Source organism: Gossypium raimondii, chromosome 11, assembly GCF_025698545.1.
Source record: "Gossypium raimondii isolate GPD5lz chromosome 11, ASM2569854v1, whole genome shotgun sequence".
Lineage (NCBI taxonomy): Eukaryota > Viridiplantae > Streptophyta > Magnoliopsida > Malvales > Malvaceae > Gossypium > Gossypium raimondii.
In genome coordinates this window covers 60,123,588-60,146,974 of record NC_068575.1, presented here as the reverse complement: position 1 = coordinate 60,146,974, position 23,387 = coordinate 60,123,588, and the positions used below count along the sequence as shown (strand labels likewise).

The 23,387-nt window shown below is 30.5% G+C and overlaps 3 protein-coding genes and 1 long non-coding RNA gene across 4 annotated transcripts; 1 reads left to right on the top strand and 3 right to left on the bottom strand.

Annotated features, from left to right (window-relative positions):
• Positions 1 to 1,262: 1,262 nt before the first annotated feature.
• Positions 1,263 to 2,497, bottom strand: LOC128034612 (uncharacterized). The gene is made up of 2 exons (XR_008190715.1): positions 2,366 to 2,497; positions 1,263 to 2,170 (listed from the first exon to the last, which is right to left on the bottom strand). It is a non-coding gene; the product is annotated as an uncharacterized LOC128034612 (long non-coding RNA).
• Positions 2,498 to 4,091: 1,594 nt separating this feature from the next.
• LOC105802124 (ubiquitin-conjugating enzyme E2 27) lies at positions 4,092 to 5,809 on the bottom strand. The gene is made up of 5 exons (XM_012633586.2): positions 5,498 to 5,809; positions 5,274 to 5,322; positions 4,777 to 4,936; positions 4,530 to 4,619; positions 4,092 to 4,410 (listed from the first exon to the last, which is right to left on the bottom strand). Exons 1-5 carry the CDS (start codon positions 5,673 to 5,675, stop codon positions 4,366 to 4,368), a joined length of 522 nt encoding a protein of 173 aa, XP_012489040.2. The 5' UTR covers positions 5,676 to 5,809; the 3' UTR covers positions 4,092 to 4,365.
• A 3,131-nt stretch (positions 5,810 to 8,940) lies between these two features.
• Positions 8,941 to 9,863, top strand: LOC105802125 (CASP-like protein 1F1). Its single transcript, XM_012633588.2, has 3 exons — positions 8,941 to 9,240; positions 9,321 to 9,447; positions 9,530 to 9,863. Exons 1-3 carry the CDS (start codon positions 9,041 to 9,043, stop codon positions 9,749 to 9,751), a joined length of 549 nt encoding a protein of 182 aa, XP_012489042.1. The 5' UTR covers positions 8,941 to 9,040; the 3' UTR covers positions 9,752 to 9,863.
• A 9,258-nt stretch (positions 9,864 to 19,121) lies between these two features.
• Positions 19,122 to 20,389, bottom strand: LOC105802126 (uncharacterized). Its single transcript, XM_012633589.2, has one exon. The coding sequence runs from the start codon at positions 20,203 to 20,205 to the stop codon at positions 19,321 to 19,323; it is 885 nt and encodes a 294-aa protein (XP_012489043.1). The 5' UTR covers positions 20,206 to 20,389; the 3' UTR covers positions 19,122 to 19,320.
• Between the last annotated feature and the right edge of the window lie 2,998 nt (positions 20,390 to 23,387).

Below are 23,387 nucleotides of genomic sequence, written 5' to 3'. Positions count from 1 at the left end.
GTATTACATAAATATTTTAAAATTTAACATTTTTGCAAAAATAATATGAATTCACTTTTATTTATTGATATTAATATTATTTTTATTCGTTTAATTTGGAATATTATATAAATTTATTGCTTTTAGCTGGTTTAGATCTGTTTGCTTTTGATTTGTTGCTACAGGAGGGCTGAAAAAATAAAAAATTTAATATAAAAAAATCCTAAAAATAGTGGCGTTTTTGTGAAAAAGCGCCACTAAAGACCATGTTCTTTAGCGGCGTTTTTTTCTAAGCGCCGCTAAAGAACATGGTCTTTAGCGGCGTTTTTTTTCTAAGCGCCGCTAAAGAACATGGTCTTTAGTGGCATTTTTGTTTGTAAACGCCGCAAACGTTTGCGTCATTTTCGTTAGCGGCCTTTTTTGCGGCGCTTTTGGAAGCGCCGCTAAAGGCCTAAAAACGCCGCTAAAGACCTGTTTTGGTGTAGTGATAAGCAGTTAATATGTTAAATGATATCATAATAATATAATCCTTTCATATCTCATTTGTAGTCGTACCGACTGGTTGTCAGCTTCAAATTCTTGACCTGTAAACTCAAAAATTCAATTAAACCTTGAATCATCGCTTACATTTACATAATCACAAACTTACTAATTGCATATTCAACTCAACTTCTTTTGCATTTAATTCTTCCTAACATTATTCATAATTATTCTACCAAGCATTCAACCCGTAATGGTAAACCAAATTCGATCAACATAATCTAACTGATGAGACAACAACCAAGCATATAATTCGATTAATCAATTTAGCACATTAATTCGATAGTTTCCTAACTACACACTTCCAAGCAAAAATTTAATATGTATTCTCAGACAATAGCAAATTTAATATTAAGCTTCAAATAATAATTAGACATGCAATTTCGAACAATATTTTAATACATTTATTCAGACCACCCCATTATGCACAAAATGGACTACCCTTTTTATACACATTGAACAACATTATTATGTTCAAACATTAACACTACATATAACATCAAATTGGTCGACTTAGTTAACTCAATATATTAGTATAAATAACAGCAAATTGGACAGTGAAGATAACACATTCGAATAGATAAATTTCAAGCTCAGTAACGGTTAATTCAGGTAGGAAATTATATGCTAAAATTTCCATCATTGGACCGCAAGTAATGACGACCAATATGTTCCTTCATTTAACACAACAACTCGTAACATTTAAAACAAAAGAATAAATATACTGAATTTCCAGCATTCAATTCGGATTACAAAGGTTCAGTTTTATATAGCTTTAACTTATGCTCTGGACATCAACAAATCTTCAACATTAAATCAGCTTAATAACATCACATTCAGACTGTTTTATTACACCCATCCGAACAGCTTAATTAACACCAATTTACAGCCCCTTGAACAATGAATTTAACTCATTCGATCAGCAACAAAAACTAATATTTAACAACTATCGTTTTCTTTTATTTCAAACATGCGGCAGACCAATTCCTCCACATATTACAACATATTCAAATCAGCATTTACATGCTGAAACAATGGGTTTTCAAGCTGCAGTTTCCAGCAGTCATTTAAGCATTTACTTGTCCAATTTTTACTTCACTACTAACAACCGAAACTTAGTAAGAATAACATAATATTTTAGCTACTACACTCAACCCCTATAACCGTAACTTACCTGCATGCAAACATCAGAATTTAAACATGAGAATTTACAAAGTTTCCTTTGAAAAACTCACTCACAAACACATTCAATTTGTCCTATTTTGGACAGCACAAGACAGCAAAAATCCATGCTTTTTAATCCTGTAATAACTCAATTAATTGGTCCTAAAACTGGACAGCATAATGCAACGAATGGGACTGTCTTTACAGCCCCCAATCGTCATGAAAATAGAACCATTAATTTGTTCAAATTTCGGACAGCATTAATTTTTACAATAAACGAATCTAACTAATACTAGGCAGTAAACATTTTCAACCATTAAATCAAAACCGAAACATCAATGCTAATTTAATAGAACTTCTTTTTTTTTTTTGCATAAAAATAACAATACGAGTTTAAAGAAACTCACAAGAAAATTCCCCAAGATAAAATCTATCTACACAATTCTGGCATTCCCTTGGCTGCTTAGACCTTCTACCTCCTTGTTAGCTAAACATAGTCAACCATAATATAATCAAAGATAAAGGCATCCACAAGAAAAATAACCAAATTCTACTAACATCAAAGAAAAATTTTACAACTAATCAAAGAGCTTTTCTTCTCTACAACCCACAGTTACGCCTACCACCCACAATCCATCATCATTTTTCTTTACAACAAAGTTAAGGATAGAGGAGAGCTTACAAAAATTACCGAGCTTGAGGATACAACTCTTAAACAAGCTAAATCCTTTGTTTCCTTCAACATGCAAATTCTCTCTCCTTTTTCTTTTGGTGATACGGTTAAAAGAAAGATGATGATGACCATCTTCCTCTTCTTTCCATCTTTATTATTATTATTATTATTATTATTATTTAATGTTTTATATTACTTTAATTAAAACAAACATAGACCACACACTCTCACCCACTCACCACCGACCACTACCTTTTAAAAATGACTAATTGTCATTTGAAGCCTCAATAATAATTCAAATCTATAGAAATTAACTTTTATCCCTATACCTTAATTGATCACTAATTCGACAAATTTACTTATCCAAAATCTAAGTCACTTATACCTTGTCTAACTTTTCAGATAACTAAAATTATAATACTGTAATACCCTTGTAAATATTAATAATATTTACTAACTCGATCACCAAAAAAAATAGAAATTCAAATTACCATTTTCAACACCACTAACTTTTTGGGTTGTTATATATATAATACATTAAAAATTATCATATTGGTGAAAGAAAAATAAATATTAAAAATGTAATTATAAAATTAAAATATTAAATTGACTTATGACACCAACTCAATCAAAGATATTATATTTATCTTTGGATGAGAGAAAACATTTTATATATATATATATATATTTAAAATTTACTCAATAATAATTACTAATGTAGTGGTAAAGAAATCAATTATAAATCCATTTAACATGTGTTTAATCATTGGATACGTTAATTTTAATTTGTAACATCCGAAAACCTTCTTAATTGTAAATAGTATGTGATAGATTCTTAGTGAAATAAGGTATAAGTAAATAACATGGGATACCAAAGAAGATTGAATCAAGAAGTATAATATGATGTATTAATTTAAGGTAATGACTAAATTATAAAAATATGAAAGTGTTGTGACTTTAATGTAAATATTCAAAATTATGGGGTCAAAATACAAATATGGAAAATTTGAAGGACTAGATGTGTAAATACCCCAAAGGGGGAAGGACTTCAAGGGGGAAGGACTAAAGGGTGAAATAAATTGGTAAATTGAGAGCAAATTGAAAAGGTGAAAAATAAGAGACTAAACTGCAATTTTACAAAAAGTAAATATTGAGAGTTAAATAATCATTTCTCAATCAAAAAATTATCATGATGATACTTGATGAATATTTGATGTTGAAATATAATTGATGAAATATTTTATTGTTATCTTATTAATATTTTATTATAAGATATATTAATATTTCAATTAATTAAATTAAAGGAGATATTTGTATGGAAGTAATACTCTCCATGCTCCAACGCCACCACCATCATCATAACAGGAGAGAAATTCTCATTTTCTTACAATTTAGTCCTTTGTCATAAAACCCTACTATTATGCTCAAAATTCTTAAAAATTTTCATAGACACCAAACATGAATGATGAAGTAGAGATATTAGAGAGTGGGTGTTACGTAATTTTTTCTTTAAAGATTATATAAAAGTATGAAAAAATAAAAACACCATTAAAATAATTTTAGTAATAATTTAATAGAAAGAGTAAATTAGTCTATTCCCGATTGAATTGATACCCAATTAACCAATGACACCAACTCAATCAACAGTTTAATAATAGTGTAGATTATATAAAAACATGAAAAAAAAACAGAATATATAAAATAATAGCATAGATGTAACTTTGAAGAAATTGAATGATCATGAGACTTAGCACGCAAGTAATCATTCAAGAAAGCAAACTTTAACACCATGTAATCCAGCAAAAGTTGATAAGCAAAGTCTCATAACCTCAGACAATACTTAACAGCTTTTATTCAAATATAATCCTGTGTAATCTATAGTATTCAGATTCACTCGGTAGATGAAAATTTACTAAGTTGGCAGCTCCACCACAGATCACCAGGTCAAAAGTCCTTCAAGAGCTTAGCCTTCATCACCGCCAATGGCTGCCAGACTACTTCTCACCAAATCATCGGCAAAACCCATTTCGACAAGCCGTTTCATCTGTTCCCGTCTGATAAAAATAAATAAGATTGTCGACATTAGTCCGCTACCGAAACTAACTCGAAGCATACTTTGCTGGAATGTATTTTCTTGCTTCTATGAGTATCCGGATGAATAAATAATACAAACCTTTTCCTCAACCCCTAAAGAAGACACCCTGGCAAAATTTTCTGTCCAGGAACGAGCTGTATCGATGAATGTCTGATACTTACAAATATACTGCAATGAAATGGATTAAAAAAGGGTCACTAAAGCTGTCCTGAGAACATATATAGGTTTCTTCATCTACAAGCTACTGCATATATAAATGAGGCTTGGTAAAAACAAAGGAAATTTTTGTTACAGAACATAGGAAAACACACTGAGCAAACCGAACCTGTCGTGCTACTAGAGCATCTTGAGGATCACGGAGTTCAGGAGCAGAAAGCAAAGCTTGGACGGAAGGAAGAGCCGTTTTAAGACGGACTCCACGGCTCCACTGGTCCTTCAATATATCCAGGCACATCGCCCCACTTTGACTGCTAATATTCGGGTGCCTTGGGTAGGTTACAGAACATAAGCAAGTTTTCAAGAGTTTATCAAAACCAGAACTTAATCGTTTGAAAGGTCATGTTTATGCATCTTGCTTATGTATCAAATTCGACAAAGTTTTGCATCTGATAAACGAAGCAGTTTGTACCAATTGAAACTAGGATTCCACAACATGCATATATCTCTCCGTAGGCCATTCCCAAGTACAGAGTTCAGTGGATTATCAATCACAGGCACATCAGTTGTACTACATTACTAGAAAATCAACTCAACTATCCAAATCAATCAACAAATGAAAATGAAATATGCAGACTAAATAAGATGATGCAAATTTTGTACTACCAAATTTTGGTAATAAACTTCATTCGGGGAGGTTCGTATGGGTATGCACCTGCCAAACAGCATGAATTCACCAATATCAGTAATTAATGATCTAATCCAATTAAACAAGGCTAAATTCAACTTAATCTATCAGCCAACTACACATGTAAGACCATTAATTTATCACTTCACACAACACAAACCCCATCAAAGTAGACAATAAGATCTAAGAATTGAGAATAAACCAGGCAATGCGATATGGATCTGAAAGGAGCCTCCTTCATAAGGAGTGCCGAGGGGACCGGCGATGCTGCCAACCAAGCGAGTGAGATTGTCTGGTTTCAGCGAGAGCGTAATGCCCGAGGAGTCTTGTTCCGTGTTACATTCTTCTAACTCCTTTAGAATCCGATCAAGGTGTTTCATCTTCTTGATCAAACCCTAAACCCAGTAATTAAAGAAGAAAAACAAGATTGCCAAATTGAACTATGAAGAAAAAAAAAACTCTATAAAGGGAAGAGTCCAACAAACAATGGTTTCTTTTTCCCGCCAAAAGAGTTTTTTTTAAATGATTTTTGCTATTCTCAAATGGAGTTTTAATTTAAATTGAATTTTAAATCTAAAAAAAATATTGTCATAAATATTTTTTTTTGTAAATTATAAGAAAATGGCAAAGTACTAACAACAACGTGATTCGAACCCAAACCATAATTGGGACGATGAATACATGATTCGAGATAAATAATTTTTTGAATGGATGACATAAATACTTTTAATAAAAAAATTAGGTAAAATTAAATTTTCATTTGAATCAATTTTATGTATAAAATAATTTAGATTTGTTTAATTAAAACTGTGATAATTTAATTTATAATTATCAACTATAAAAAAGTTCACCTACCTAAAATTGTGATGAATTTTTGTTTTATATTATAATAAATAGTTGATAATTATATATATGTGTAAATGTTAAATGAAATAGTTGAAATAAGTGAAAGTAGATATCGAAAGAGATGAAGATAGTAAAATAGACAAGGATACTTATAAATTATAATTATATAATAAAAAATAAAAAATCAGCTAAGCTGCAAATCATGGTGGAATAAAATTTATATGCAGCAATCCAAAAGGGTGAAGCCGCCCTCTTTGTTTCTGTTTTTTTATGGATGAACAGATTCTTGGGTACAAGTGTTGTCATGACACTATACCTATCATGAATGGCTAAGATCCAAAGCAAATGTAAGCTTAAAAACCCTAAAATGAAGATCTCAGCTTATAACCAGCAAGGATCATTCGCTGCTTGTCAACATGTCCTTCTCCAAACCCAACAATACCTCATACCGAAAGCTAGCCTGACTATCCTTACATCAACACTTTCCTCGCATAGTTGTCTTTACATGTGTGAAGGTCTCAGGGCCATGTGGTTAGATAGGTATATTCATCAACATAAATTAGATGTCACTTTAGACTTCATCTTTATCACCTTCCACATTGAACCCACTTGGCTTTTGTTTTCCATTTGCAGGAAGAAGGATTGGAATTGATTCTTTGACCACTTTATTATATATTCTCACTTATTAATGCATGGGATAATTGCTTTTATATATACATATATATATATATATCATGATAATAGGTTGGTTCTATTTACCATCTTCCACTATGACTTTATACTTTTTTCCTCTTCATATTTAATTATGAAAACTCATCTCATTTTTTAACTATGTGATCATAGATTTAATCTCGTTTTAGCTCTTACCTACCCACTTCACATGGCACATTAAAGACCAAGTAGGATTCCGGTTATGGCTAGGTAACCATCGTCTTCCATCCAGAGGAATGCGTGTGGCTGTTTGCAAGCCACCAAAATGTGTATAAATGTATCATAATGGATTATTAAGCATTTAGACTAATATTGATTTGGTTTGGTGCAGTAATTTTTATTTTAAGTTTTTAGATATTTTAATAAAATGAAATTTATTTTATAATTTTTGAATATTATTTAATAAAATATTAAAGTGTTCTTTTTTTATAAATATTTTTCAATAACAATTTTCAAAATATTTTAAATATAAAAAGAATCACAAACTTACACAATAAACCATCAAAATATATTGGAGAGTGAGCGGTTAGCTTCCTGTATATTAGTATGAGTCAAAATATAAGAAGCAGAGAAAATGGTGAGAATGAAGTCCACACTTGTTTTAAGAAATTTCAGTTGATATAATTGAGAGTAAAACCTTTAATTCTTCCTTTTCTTTTATTTTCATTTCCAGAATAAAAACAAAATAGAAATGAAGTAAACCACCATGCCAAACTTCCAAATATGGTAACTTCTTTCTAAAATCATTCTATTATACATCCTTTAAATAGAGTGAAAATAATTATATATAAAAATTTTAATATATATATATATAATTTTGGTTAAAATAATAATCATTTAAAATTTAAATTTCATGTATTTCAAGTTTACTATTTTATTATAAAACGTAAAAAGAATAAAATTATTTGTTATTTTATAAAAGTGAAATACATTAAATCAATTTTAACGAGTTGGTATCACAAAATTAGATTTGAGATGAAATTGGTCTAAAAGACTAAAAGCCACAACAGACGAAAAATCTTAATATAATTAAGACAGAATCGGTTACTAACTTACTGATGATGGTAATATTAGAGACTCATATTATACAATAATTACATATGATAAAATTGAATCTAGATATTCAATAATTTGAATAATGTAATAGTTAAATCATTTAATCTAAAATTTCAAGCACCCCAAATCTATTTAATGCATTTATACCCATTAAGAAAACTAATTCTTTTGGAGTTGGTCCCATTATATACAATTTCTAAAATTAAAACTTGATTTTTTTTTCTTTTATTAACCACTGTTAATGATTTTAGGGATAAATCTGAATTAAGCAACGAACAAGAACGAATACTACATCAAAAAATTTCGTTGAAGAGGATAAAAAATCATGGAGAAAAAAAAAACTTCATTAAAATGACAAATAATCAAAGAGGAGTACAAGATGGAGAAATAAAATAAACCTGAACCCAAAACACAAAGTTCTTCCGAAGTTCCCACAAAACTCTCTCTTAATTGTGTTGTTGAATCAATCTCTCTTGGTTGCTAAAAGCCTTATTTATGGGCCGAAATTTGTGGACTAATCCGATTAAAGTATCTCTAGAGTTATTAGAATTTGACGTGAAAAATATCAAAATTTAAATATAAAAAAAAAACTTAACTTAATAGGGAACACATCACCCACGTCGTGACGTCGGCTTTTCCTCATGACGATATTGACCCGGAAATGAGTCACACTCCACAAATAATTTGAATAAGTTTACATAAAATCTTCTTCCCCTTTACTGTACAAGTAGCAAATTCTTAGTAACGTAGTCTATGATCACCACCAGAAAACTTTAGCCTTTTTCCATGAAAATCTGTGAAGAGTCAAAAGAACTAGTGTGTCTATATTAATTGCATATCCATCACTTTACCTAATATTTAAAAAAAATTACCTCATTTGTTTCAGAATAAAAACCACATTTGTAGTATTAATCTTTAGATTAAAAGCCGAAATACCACCATTTTTTGTTTTTTGGTGAACTTTTTTAACGCACTAAAAGATTCTTCACTTTTTCTTTTCTTTCTTCTATAAATACCCTCGTTAACTTTGTGTGTCCTTCTTCTATAGCAACGCCCTTGTTCTATTTTATTCTGCGAATTCATTCCCCTGTTTTTCTTTTCTTCTTGTTTGAAGAGCTTCATTTCCCTTTCAATGGAAAGCATGGAAGCTAAGCTCCCACAAAACCCACCTCGTAAAACACACAAACTTGTCCTTTGTGCACAAATTTGTTTGAGAATCGTGGCCATTTCGACTGCATTTGCTGCCACATGGACGATTGTCAACGCCAAGGAAACTGTTGTGGTTTTCGGCTTGCAATTCGATGCTCGATATACCTATTCCTCTGCCTTCAAGTAAGATGAACTCATCGTGATTATAACACAAAATCCAAATTTTTCATGTGCTAAATCAGTAAATCCTCTCTTTTTTTCAGGTTCTTCGCGTTTGCAAATGCCATCGCTTGTGGTTTCACTTCGCTTTCCTTGATGTTCGTGCTCTTAATCTTCCGCCATGGCCGCTTTACACCTTCGAACTTCTTCTTCCTGTTCCTACACGATTTGGTAATGTGGGGTTTCATGCACGTGTATAGAAAACCAACAGCTTTTGTTTGATAATAATACTGTGTGTTGTTGGGCATTGCAGTTTATGATGTCGCTGATTCTTTCCGGCGTGGCGGCGGGGACTGCAATAGGATTTGTGGGCCGTTATGGTAACAATCATGCTGGTTGGTCGGAAATCTGCGACCGTTTGAAGAAATACTGCGACAAGGTGACCGCTTCTATGGTGCTGTCGTATCTGTCAGTGATTTGTTTAGTGGTGCTTACAGTCATCTCCGCCGGCAAGTCCCGACAAATCATGGTTTAAAAGTTATTTTAATTTGGGTCATGATGACGATGCAATGCGTGTCTTTGTAAACTTTGATCACCCTTTCGTAGCAAAAACGAAAGTAATAAAATTTAGCCTTTTTTTACTGCTTGTTTTCCTTCTTCGTGAGTATCGATATATCACAGTTTTATCATATGGGAAAAGATAGCTTCAGGAAAAACTCGCCAACTTTTCTTTATAAAGTCAAAAGTCATTTTCTTCTGAATACCAGCCATTAGAAGGGGTAAAAGTTATTTCATCAACTGTTTTTACTGTTCTTATCAGTTAAAAGTTAAATGTTAAAGCTACACACTTTACTTCTTTTTTTCCTTTTTCATGTTATCGTAGTTACTTGAAAGTTTTATCTATCTAAAATAAGTTTTAAGGTTAAGTGTGGTTTGGATGGACATTTATATGTAGTGTAATGTGTTTAATTTACTTTTTGTCTCACATTACTGTGTTGTTATAACATCAAATCTAGCTGTCACCGTTTTTTTTTACACTAAACGTCCATCCAAACCCACTCGTAATCTAGACCACTTGATAATTAATCTTTTGTTAAACTATTATTTTTAACTTTATCTTTTAAAATTTTATTTCCGACAATATTTCTAACTTCATCTTTACACACATAATATCGATGTTATTTAATAACTCAAGTTAATTTTCATTATATTAATTTATAATTTTATAATCATCTAATAAACTTAAAAAGTCATGTTTCCATTTTGGGAGTTCAAAGTCTATGCCTACCTCTTGGGTTCACTCCTTTGAGTTGAATTTGGTGTTCATTCCTTAGTGAGCTAAACTCTATCTTGAGCTAGCTTAATAAAAAGTATTTTTTAATTCATTTTTTATTTTAAATTAATATTGAAAATTTTCATTTCAACTCCAACAATGTAATTAAATTTGAGACTGGAGTTTATTTTATATTTGATAAATAATTTTATCAATTGAGGTCAAGTTAATTTATCTCAAATAAAACTCAACATTTTTTAAATATATAAATCCCATCCCATCTAGCTCAAGGCAATTTCGACCTCAAATTTCAAGCTAAGTTAATGCTTGGAATTTTTTCGACTTTGAGATCAACTCTTCTCTTATTTTAAAAGTTTAAAATTCAATCATTTTACTTTTTTTTAATTTAAAATTTAAGTCCAATCATTATTATTATTGGTAGCTTCTATTAAAATTCATTCGACACATCACATAAAGATAACTTAACCAACGTGACAAATTAAAATTTATGACACAAAATACTTACAATTTCAATAATTTAATTATAATTTTAAATCAAAATAGTTTATGGATTTAACTTTATAATTGCAGAGATTAAATCTCAAATTTTATAAAACAATTATTTTAATTTATAGATAATTATTAAAGTAGTTCCACTCACGATCCAATTTTAAAGAAATTTTGTTCAAGATTGACAGTTGAGACGCCACTATTTTTTATTTTGAAGCTTAAACTTAACATATGCATAAGTTTCCTCTATATCATTCATCTCTATTTTTTTTGTCTGTTTCTTTTTAAGTCGAAATGAAAAATAAGAGCGAGTAAAATTCGATTTGATTTAAAAAAATCGAACGTTAAGATAATCGAAGCGAGTTGTTCAAGTTATTCGAGTCAATTCAAATAAGTAATTTGAGTTTCGATTTCGAGTCGAGTTGAATTTTACAAATTGAATAACATATTTGTGTAAATACCCTCTTAGTCCCTGTCAATTTTGAAAAATGAATAAATTGATCTCTCTCAACAAAAATTAAAAATTAAAATTCAAAATATTTATAAAAATTTAAAATTTATATTTTTAATTTTTAATTTTAATTTTAATTTTTAAAAATAAAGAAATATAAAGAAAGTTAAAATTTTAAATTTTTAAAATAATAATTTTGAGTCAAAATAATAATTTAATTATTTTGTAATAAAATTTTAATTAATTTGACATGTTTAATTTTTTAATGTAATTTGAGCATTTCATTCAATTCGAAAAATTAAGACTCATCGACTTAATTAACTCGAATCTAGAAAAGCCACGTCTCAATACCCACCATCTTTTCCTCTTTGCACAAATTTGCTGGCGGATGATTGCGACACCACCGCATTTGCCGCCACATGGACGACCGTCACTTCCAAAGAAACCGGTAGCTATTCTTCGGCTTTCAAGTAAGAAATGAGAAGCCCGGGATTATTACAATATATTGCCCTCAAAATTTCTCGAAACTGCTCAACTGCTAATGGTAAAATCACCTGGTTTTTCAGGTTCCTGGCGTTTGCAAATGCCTTCACTTGCGGTTTCGCTTTGCTTTTCTTGTCGTTCGTGTTCTTCTTTGGCCGCCATGGCTTGAATCCTACTAATCACTTGTTGTTCCTTCACGATATGGTATAATGTTGGTTTTAAACAAATCCATGAGATTGAAATACGATTTTTGTTAACGTCAGATGTTTGTTTGATATTGATATTCGGATTACTGCAGTTTCTGATGTCGCTGATGCTATCCGGTGTGGCGGCGGGGACTGCATTTGGGTATTTAGGCCGCCGTGGTAACAGCCATTGCGACCCTTCGAACAAGTAATGCCTGTAGGTGACCATGTCTATGTGTCCAATACTGCTAACAATGTTGTGTCCAAAATAATAAGAAGAAAATAAAAAAGGTTGGACAAGTAAGCAAAAGAGATTGAATTGGAAATATGATTTGTATCATCAAATTTTAAGAATGGGTAATAAATAAGCTTGAGTTTGGAGTCAGATTCGTAGTAGCCTTAGTTCAATTGGTATCGTTATTATTGTAATAATCAAGAGGATCTGAGTTTGAGTATACTTAAGTGTGTTTTCTTTTATTTTATAGGTTGAAGATGGATATACGTATAAGGTAAAAATATTATGGAGGCTTCTATACTAAGTATTAGATTAGATTTTACCACTTCTACTAAAAAAATAAACAAATCAATCATTATTCATTAGATCAAAGAGTAAACTGACCTTTTTTTTATGTTAAAATTTTCATTTATTTTTACTATTAAAAACTAACATGGTTGACAGAATAACCAAACAATGACATGTAATGTGTCATTTGCCATGTATACCTCATCTTTGACATATACTGAGGCGCTTTTTAACAATAGAAATAAATAAAGCTTTTAACAAAAAATACTAATTTATTATTTGATCTAACCTATAGGAATTAATTTACTTATTTTTTCTAGTAAAAGGGACAAAATACAACCTAACCTTGCAACACCTTCATATTACTTTTACCTAAATAGAAATATGCAGCAAATCATAGATCATAACTAACTTACCTTACAAATTAAACAAATAAAAAGAAGTGATTTGACAATTTATTCTAATTAAGGAGGTGTTTGATAAAATAAAATTTTAAGTGTTGGAAATTAAGAGTATTAAATTTAAGTTATAAAATTTTTAAAATATAATAGACGGTTTGGTAAATATAATTTAAAAAAAACATTTCACATTATTTTAAACAAAACAATATTTTAAACCTAAAAAATAAATTAAATTAAAAATATTCTCTATTAAGCGATGGTTAATTTTTTTTATCTACTTATCATTTTATACATTTGTTTCATAAAAAAGATATTATCATATGGTTTTTATAAATTATAGATTATTAAACACATTTAAAGATTTAAATTGCTGAAAATATTAATTCTCAGTTGTTTCAATTAAGGCGTAAATCATACAACTACTTTAGGTTACATTTGTTTCATTGAAAATAACTTCCAAAAATGATTTCTAAGAACTAGATTACTAGATTAATTTTTGGAAAAGCTGATTTTTGTTTTTGTATTTTGATGGTTTTACGTAAAATATTTTTCGTTATTTGACAAATTTTCCTAAAATCGATTTATAAAAGTTGTTATTAGTGAAACAAACGCATCATAAATATTTGTTACAAAATATTATAGTAATATTTCCTTCTGAAAATTGAAGTTTATTTTATAATAAAATGATATTTTATAATAATTAATACCATATATAAACTTTTTGGCCAAACATATCATATTTAAACTTAATATTAAACAATGGCTAATTAAAACTTAATTTAAAATTTATATATATTACATAGATAGTGAAAAATTAGAGTTGGAAGGGATAAATGGAGTTAAGCATAATTTAAACAGATACCCATGTTTATATATTAAAATAATAATATAAATATTATCAATAATACATTAAGAATATTAATAAAAATTTAAAATTATTATTTTTCAAATTTATTTTAAAATAAAATTGTAATATTAAATAAATTATTAAAATAATAAATCATATTAATTATAACAATAATTTATTATATTATAAAATATAAATAATTACTTATGAATGTTTAATAATATTAAACATCATAATATTCGATATTAATATTTTAATATTTTAAAGTATTTTAACAATTAAAATAAAAATATTATTAATGTAATAATAATATTCTTAATGTAATAATATTAGGCTTGATTTAAGTTAATTTTATATAAAAATTATTCATAAATGAGTTTTTTTTCCAGAAAATAACTTACGCTTTTCACAAAATTAAGGTAAATCAATTTACAAAAGAAGGAGATTATTTTTCCATTGATTAAACTGATTTCCATGAAATAAACACATGAAATACATAACATATTTTTCTCAAGTCATTTTCTGTGAAATAAGTAATTCTTAATTAAAATTAACATTTAATAAATTCAGTGTTTAAGTTGTAAATTTTTTTTTTGTTTTATAAGGAAAAAAATGAACATTTATGGTAAAGCATTAGACTTAGCCATACATATTGTAGTAGGCCCAATTTGTCCAGGCCCAAGACAAATAAAAAAGGGAGTCCTAAATACAAGCCTAATAAAACAATTCAGTTTTTTTTTAAAAACCAAACCCAATCCAATTAAACCCAATTCAATTACAAAACCTAAAGCCTAAACAGAAACCCTAATCATAGCCGCGCCACACCCTAGCCTGCCACCACCAACTCTGCCACCTCCGTCAGCGCCGCACCAACTCTGTCGCCACCGCCCACTTGCCTGCAACAGAAGTGACAAATAGATTTAAAAAAATAAGTTATAAATGGCTATATAAGCCATGAAGAAAAAAATATTGTAGCTCTCGGTTTTTTTTTAATACAAAAAAAGAGATTCAAGCAAAAAAAGAGAAAGAAATATTGAAAACTAGTCTTTTTTTTTTATAGAGGTATATGTCCATTTTTTTCGCATGTTTAATTTGAATATAGCATACATATATATATTCAAAAACATAAAAAAGTTTTTACCTTTCTTGCAATCGGAGAAGACAAAACCGAAAGGTTCCCTTTGTTTTATTTCTGGAATTGTAGGGTTTTTTTAGGGCATTTCAACCCCAAATCGGGGTTCTACTCGAAAAAAGAGCAAAAAAGGGGTTTTTTGTGTTTTTCGGCCACCGCGAACGGCGTCATTTGGCCTTTAATCCGCGCGTTGACCCGACTTGCCTAGGAGGATCCGCGTGTTTTTGCTTGATGGGTTATTTGTACTTTTTGCCCTTCCGCTTTTTTATTTGTTTACAATTAAATTTCTTTCATTTTTTAATTTTTCCCTATAATTTATTTCGGCTCTCAATTCGGTCCACCTTGAAGCTGTGCGTTTTGGAGGGTGGGGATTATTTCCCATTTGGTCCCTCCTTGTTATTCGCGCGTTCAACTTGGTCCTTTGCCTTTTTATTTGTTTTTTATTTGCCCCAAATTTCTGTTTTAAAGTTCAATTTAGTCCTTTTTTTGTTATTTTTGCTATTTTATTATTAAATTAATTAATGTAATATTATTATTACTATTATTATTTTCCTTATATATATAGATTTATATTATATATTTTACTATTTTATTTATCCATTTAAATACATAGTTTTTATTTCTTGGTGCTTTAGTATTTAAAATTGTCTTCATTTTTTATCGTATTTTTTTATATTTTTATATTTTCATTTCATTTCTATATTTTTATTTATTATTATTATTATTATTATTATTATTATTATTATTATTATTATTATTATTATCATTATTAAACTGTTTTTCTTAATATTTCTTTATTTATTCATTTATGTGTCCATTATTATTTTTAAAATGTTTTAATTTTTATTTGTTTATTTACTTATTATATATATAATTGGTTTGTCTTTTTTAAAACTTATTTTGTTTTTGCTCGTATTATTTTTATTTACATTATCGTATTTATTATTTTGTTATGCATATTAACACCGTACTTTATTTCTACCAATTCGTGTTACATTAATCATTACTCAATACATAAATTTTTTAAATAAACGATATGTCATATTTTTGAGATTCGAAAAGTCGTTCCCTAACTTACGGGTTTTCGATTTTTTCGATAAATCCGAATACATGAATCCTTTTTAAACATAAGTTTTTTTTAACAATCTCAGGAATTAATAAAAAACCGTGTTCTAACTTACGGGACATGATTCCTTTTCTAAAACTGAGATAATCGAATATTTTCCAAATAAGTAAATTTGTTGGCATTTATTCTCGTATCGGGGTTTAAGACATTGTGTCCTAACTTACGGGATGTAATTCTCTTTCTTGATTAACGTGAAATATGCTCATTTCTCGAAAATTTTTAATATTTTAACAAAGGATCGTATTTTAAATCTCTTCAAAGTTTTTAATTTTTGACACTAAGACATTAATTAATCAACTAGGTACCAAGGCGTTACGAGGGTGCTAATCCTTCTTCGTACATAACCGACTCCCGAACCCATCTTTCTAAATTTTGTGGACCAAAATCGTTGTTTTAATAAATCAAGTCGTTTATTCAAAAACAACTATTACGAGGTGACCCGATCACACCTCATAAAAATGATCGATGGCGACTCCCATGTTCGTTTTCGTTTTCAAAATCAAAGTCGACCCCTTTTGCAAAAAAAATGGTTTTGACACATATCTAATTTACAAAGAGTAAGAGAGTTGTCCTTTAACAAAATAAAAAAGCGTGGGTTTTTTTTTTTTTTGCCTTTTCATTCTTTTACTACATAAAAAGCAAAGTTATTGGAATTAGATACTACTAATTGAATTAAAAATTAATTGATATATTAATTTGGACAAAAGGATTAAGTTAATTTTTGAATAAATTATTTAAAATTGATAAAAATAGAAAATTAATAAAAAAAACAAAATGATTTAATCAATTTAATCATTGAGGTGAATAGTTGACTTTACATTTGTATGTCAACCAGTTATTTCATATGAGACCCCAAACAGCATAAAAGTTGAAAGCAAGTGAGGGATTTAGACAAGTGTGGGGGGAAAAAACTTTTGAACTGGAGAAGCCTGGAATATGAATTGTTAAATAAAATTATGCCAAAGCAGTATTTGTGAAAATGATGTGATGTTGAAGTCAAATTGGAACAAATTTACCCCAAATGTTTATTGATTGAGACAATGGTATTTCACATCCCAGCTAATGACGGATAGGGATTAAAATCAAATTAAATTATTGTTGTCAATTATAGAAGCACTGCCACTGATGACTAAAGGATTAAAACTCAAATATCTAGGGATTGAACCTGAAATTAAAAAATGGCATATTTGATTTTTGACTTGTTGGATAAATTGGGAAATATGAATAATAGGAAAGAACCGGGTCAAAGTTAAAAAACAATCTTCTTTTGTTAAGTTATTACTTAATTAATATAAAATTTATATTCAAATTCAATTATAAAATTATACAAATATTAATGGAAAATTGTTTTTATGTTTTTTTAATATGTCTTAATTACAAATGTGATATTTCAAATATGATTGAATGGATGAATCTTGAGACAGAATAAACTATTTTATTCAAAGACAGACACTCCTTGTCCTAGCCAAATTTAATATTCGTAAAAACTCTAACCACAACGTGATTAGTGCACGACCCTATCCATCAAGCTGACACACGGAGTTCATTACAATATTTGAATTCAGCTAATGGATAACTCAAGCTGGTCGAGTTCAAAAATAATTTGAATTTATCAAATTCAAATAACTTGCATTAAACATCGTTTTCACCCTTTGGAAGTCTTTGAAGGTCGATCAAATGAACTGATTCACCGCAAGTTGGTTCACCAACATCCAACATGTCCCAATCCAATTCTTTTATTTTAATTACATATATGTTTGACCTTAAAATCAAGGGTGATTTCCAATCATGGTGGACAGTGGTGAAAACAACAAATATAAGCCAAAACCAACGTTTATCACACATTCTCTTTTCCTACAAGTCCACTGGGAACATATTCTGTCAACAATGTCCACGTTGATTGAACGTTGGCTATGTGTCGAGAAATGCAAATCTTTAGGACCATGAATTAGCTAATTTACAGTCTACAGAGGCCTTGGAATCCTCCAGTTTTCAGTGGCTATAAATAGAGGCTTTCTCAATGCTTTCATTAGCAGCAAAACGAGGAAGCGAGGTCTTGTATGGAGATTAAAGAGCCTTGTAAGGTAGCCAAGGATGACTTGCCTAAAACCCCCAAACAGGGTTTTGTTTGAAGTATCCATTTTAATGGGGTTTTTTAGGCAGTCTCCTTTGGCTATCCTTACTGGCTCTTATCTTTCATGCATGACCTACATCTCTTCCATGCCATTTCCTTAGAATGTTCCACAATGTGTTGCAATTATGAACCATAAAACAAAAACATATGAGCAAGTTTACCTTATCCAGCATAGGAAATATCGAGTTTCAGGTTCGAACTCTGCTTTCTCTTTTAAGCACTACTGTTTATGTGCATTCATGCCATATATATACATATATGTAGAATTTTAGGCATGATGTGTTATGCAAGTTATCAACACAAGATACAGAAATGCTCCAACTATGGGAATGTATACATGAGGTTTCCAACTAAAGATGTATACACAGAACAAAACGAAGGCAAAGAAACAGAAATTCAGACATTAATATTGATCCTAAAAACACAATTAGCATGTTAAGAGGAAGTTCTATATGATTAGGTTAAAGTGCATATGCACAAGGATCACAGTATGTACAGATAGAGTGCAAGTATCTTACGATAAATTCAAAACAAACAGTTTCAAGAGGAAACAACTTATTAAATACAGAATCCTCAACAAGCAGAGCAAAGAAACACATGTTAAGTGATTGCTACATCGCGAGTGACGGATACAGGTATGCATCCAACATGTGTATATGCTCGTTTCTTTTAAAGTTTTCCCATATATTTGAAAGATCGTAAAACGGTTCGGGTAAAATAGTGTAAATGCAAAGATACATTCCATTTCATAATCAAGAAGAACTAAGAAAACCATAAGAATATGATTAGAAATCGCCTTATTTTGTGAAAGCACTTTCCTTTAACCAAAAGAACAAGAAAAGCTAATAATCTCTCAATGTTTTCCATTAAAAGTTTTCAATAATTGTTTTAGTTCACCATGAGCAAATTGCACAGCAAAAAAAAAATTTTGCACCAGACTCAAAATTCTCCTACAAATTCTCCTACCTTCACTACATCAAAAAAGAAGATAAAATTCTGGTTTCAAAAATCTTATAACAATGATGAAAACAAGAAAATGTTAGGAAAAGCCTTTACCGAGCTTTTGGATTGCACAAAAGAGTTTTCTTCTTGAGCCAACTGCAGTTATTCCCATATCCTTCAAATCTTCCAGTGTCAACAATGGCAGAATCTCATCATCTACCTCATGGATCTCGAAAATAGGGGCGTATCGTCCTAGACCCAAAGTATCCAACCAGGTTCTAACGCTGTCTTCCTCACACCGCCTTAAGTTAGTATCTGATGGCCCAGAAAACTCAGTTCTATCAGAAACCCTAGTTCGAATTGGCCTTCTTCGATTATTTTCATGATAAAGAACTTGCCTTTCTTTGCCATCGATACCCAAATTGTCCAAAGAATGAACATGACTCTGTTCTTTCAAGGGGCTTTCGGAGTTCTCCATGTCGAAATCGTCGTTGTCTTCACCGCCACTGTATTTCTCCTCGGCATCCACATTACTGTTGGAAACCCAATTGGAGCGGACCCGCTTCGAGGCGGAGCCTCGTTTCTTAGAATCTTTGACTCTCCAGCTAGAAACGGCCACGCCATCTAAATTGTTGGTATCGTTGTTCGCTTCTCTTACGTCATCGAGGGTTTGGCTCTTTGCGTTGAAGTCAGTGTTGAGATTGGTTAAAGCGCGAGTCTTGGATAATTTAATACTCGCGGCGGCTACTGAGGGATTTACGGAATGGTGGCGGGATTGATGTTTCCATTGCTTGGCGACGGATGCGGCGGCGGAAGACGACTGTCTTCGGACATGAGAATCATAAGCTTGGTCGCCGCCGATGTCGCCTAAACGGACGCTGGGTCGTCTCTGGCGTTTCGTTCCAATAGTCTCAGATGAAGCCAACGGGTCGGTCCCTCCGCCGGCGTTTACCTGGCCGTCTGACGGCGGTACCTCCGCCATGTTTGTTTTACTTTGGGTTTTCTTTTTGGTCTCTTTTTGGGTTTGTTTTTATTTGTGAAGAAAATGAAGAAGCAAAAACGGCGATTAAAGAACGGGCATTGAACGGTTCGAATTGCCGCTTTTCAGTTCAAATCAATCGGATCAGTCGATTCATATCCCTATTTTTTTTTTCCAATATTTTTGTTCGTTGTAATTTTTTTAAATATAAAATCTTTAATATGTTCAAATTTTAATTTTTTTTATACTGACGCAGTGTGTTTTGAGTTCTTGGGTAAATTACAAGTTAAACCATTTATGTATGGTTTAAATTGCGCTTTGGTCATCAAATTTAGAAAAATAATACTATATGATCACTAACATTATCGAATTATTACATTACGGTTACTGACCTATTAGCTATCATTAACATTGTAACCGCAAGCTGACATGACCGTTAACAATATCTATTCCTTTTTTTTCACTTATCCATTTTCACTTTCTCTATTGTCGACAACTTCTTATGGGTCCGAAAATTCATTTTCCAAATCGAAGAGAATCCATCGCGCTTGATCTTGCCAATGTAAGCATACTACATTAATCTTGCTTATGAACTAAACAATAATAGTGACATTATTTCTTATGTAAGTTGATAAGGCTAAATAAGAAATGTCTTAATATTATAACGTTATTGGTTAATTTCATCATACATGAATTTACATACAACTCAAAAAATGATCCACACATGAAGAAACCTCGAATTGCAATAGCCGATGAGCTATATGGTTGGGAACCCAATGTGTCACTCCAAAAAGTCTCCCTTGAATGGTTTCAAACTTTCGACAAATATAGGTGATCACAAGGAGGCCAACAACACCAACAATGTATCAACATCGTAAGGTATCATATTTACATCTTTAAAAAAGCTAATCAACTATAATTGCTCAATGAAAGAGAACTCATTCCTTTCCCATTGAAACGATATGTATAGTTAGCGGTGGAAACAACAGCAACAGCAAATGAGGTCTGTTCAGAATAGATTTTGGAGGGGTTCCTTTTACATGTCTCAACTTATTTGACGAACTTTGTGAATGTAAATTCATCGTTCTTTTGTTTAGTCACAAGTCGATAAGTCGCAACATTTTTTTGGGCACCATTCACAATGTACGGCACCAATGGTTCTCCAAACAACCCTGGTAGCTAAGCATGCCACTAGTGAAACCATTAGCTTAACCTATGTTTACCTTGCATCTAACTATGCTATTTAACTTGAATTAATGAATTATCTTCCCTTCACAAAAAATAACATACATAAAACATTAAATGTGTTCTTTGAAAGAATTAAGCCATATTGCCCGCGTGTTGTTCTTAATACTCATCGTTAGCACAAATAATGGCCATCTTGTTGAATTCTTTGCACTTTAAATTACTTTATTTCGAGTTCGATGGTTGTATTAGTGAAGATTGCGTGAGTGTAATTTCTGGACGGGATTATTATAGGAAATTTCGAATTTCAAATTTTAACTCGAGTTTAAATCTATTAGGTTCAATTTTAACGCATAATATTGAGTATATATGAGCCTAATATTGTATTTAGTAAGTTTTATATTTTGTTATTTATTTATTCTGATTTTTAGGATATTTTTAACTATTTCCAATTGTTTAGAAGTTTTGTGTTTCTCGGTCAACAAGAAAATTTTGTTCGACTAGAACTACTTATTGTTTAGATTAATCGGTGATTCATTACACTTGGAAGTTTTATTTTGATATTAATTAGCTAGCGTATATTCATTATTCATTAGCTATGACGTTTTTATTAATCTTCATGATTTTTGGGGAACTTCTTCAAACTCCAAGTTGCCAAAAATTTATTCTTAAAGGATCGGTTAGAGTCATTAATTGAATTTATCGAAAAAAAATTTCAAATGGTTCAATCGAATATTTATCCATCCATCCAATGTTCCATCGATTTATCCTCCTTTGAAAGTGTTCAAGGATTTAACCCATTAACTTTCAAATCTTTGATGGTGAATGTAAAGGGAAACTTGTTAAACAAATTCATGAAAGGTAAGACAACACACAGAGAAAATCAATACCGCCAATGTTAAAAAAGCAAACCACGGGAGGAAACAAGTTGTTTTTGAGTCCATATGCAAAAAGAATATGTTCTCGAAAAATGAAAAACTAAATTAGATCTCAGAAGATGTGTCTTTTCAAGTCCTTGAGTGGATCAACGATAATGCTTACAAAATTGATTTGCCTGGTAAATATGGTGGTAGTGCTTCTTTTAGTGCCTTTGATTTATCTCCCTTTGACATTGCATGTTCGAGGGTGAATCTTGTTGAGTAGAGGAGAAATGATGCAAGTACTAAGGCCCATTCAAGGGCCAACATAATAATGGGCTTAATCTCCTTAAAGGTCTAATTACTCGCGTAAGATTGAAGCGGATTTGAGCGATGATGAACTTGATCATACAAGAGTTCATGACAAACAAACTTAGCAAGCTTCAAGGTGACAATATCGAGTTTAAAGAAAATCACAAGTTCAATTCTTGAAAATCTTGGTCCAAAATCGAGAATTGCGGGTGCAAACATGCTTGGATGACTTCATTGAGTGTAAACAATCCATTCAATATGCACGAATGGTGGGAAATTAATTCGATTCAATTTACAGAAGCTGTCAATTTTCAACTCAATAAAAATCGATTGATGATGCATCAAACATTTCTCGATCAAAATATCTTCAGACAGATTAAAGTAATTAATTGTAAGTTTCAAACTTTTTTTTCTTTTATCATCAAATAAATATAATCACTAATATTTTTAATTAAATTAAACTTCTTACCTGTAAATCGGATAAATCTAATTAATAATGAAAAACATCTAATCATTTCAGTTTTTTTTTTCTTTAATTGTAAGACAATACCTATGGTATTATTTGATGGCAAATAAAGATTCTGCATCTCTGTAATGGATCCGAAATGGACTCTTGTATAGAAAGCCCTTAATTATAAATGGACTTATTAAGAAAGCCCATTAGTTATAAGCGGGCTTATTCTGACCCTCTTTCTCATATGGCTATTACTAGTAAAGAGGACAGTCCAAAATATCTATATCTATTCCATCTCGTCTCGCCTTTCAAATTTATAATAAAATTTAGTCATAAACATATTTTATATTTCTCATTATTTTAATTTATATATTAGA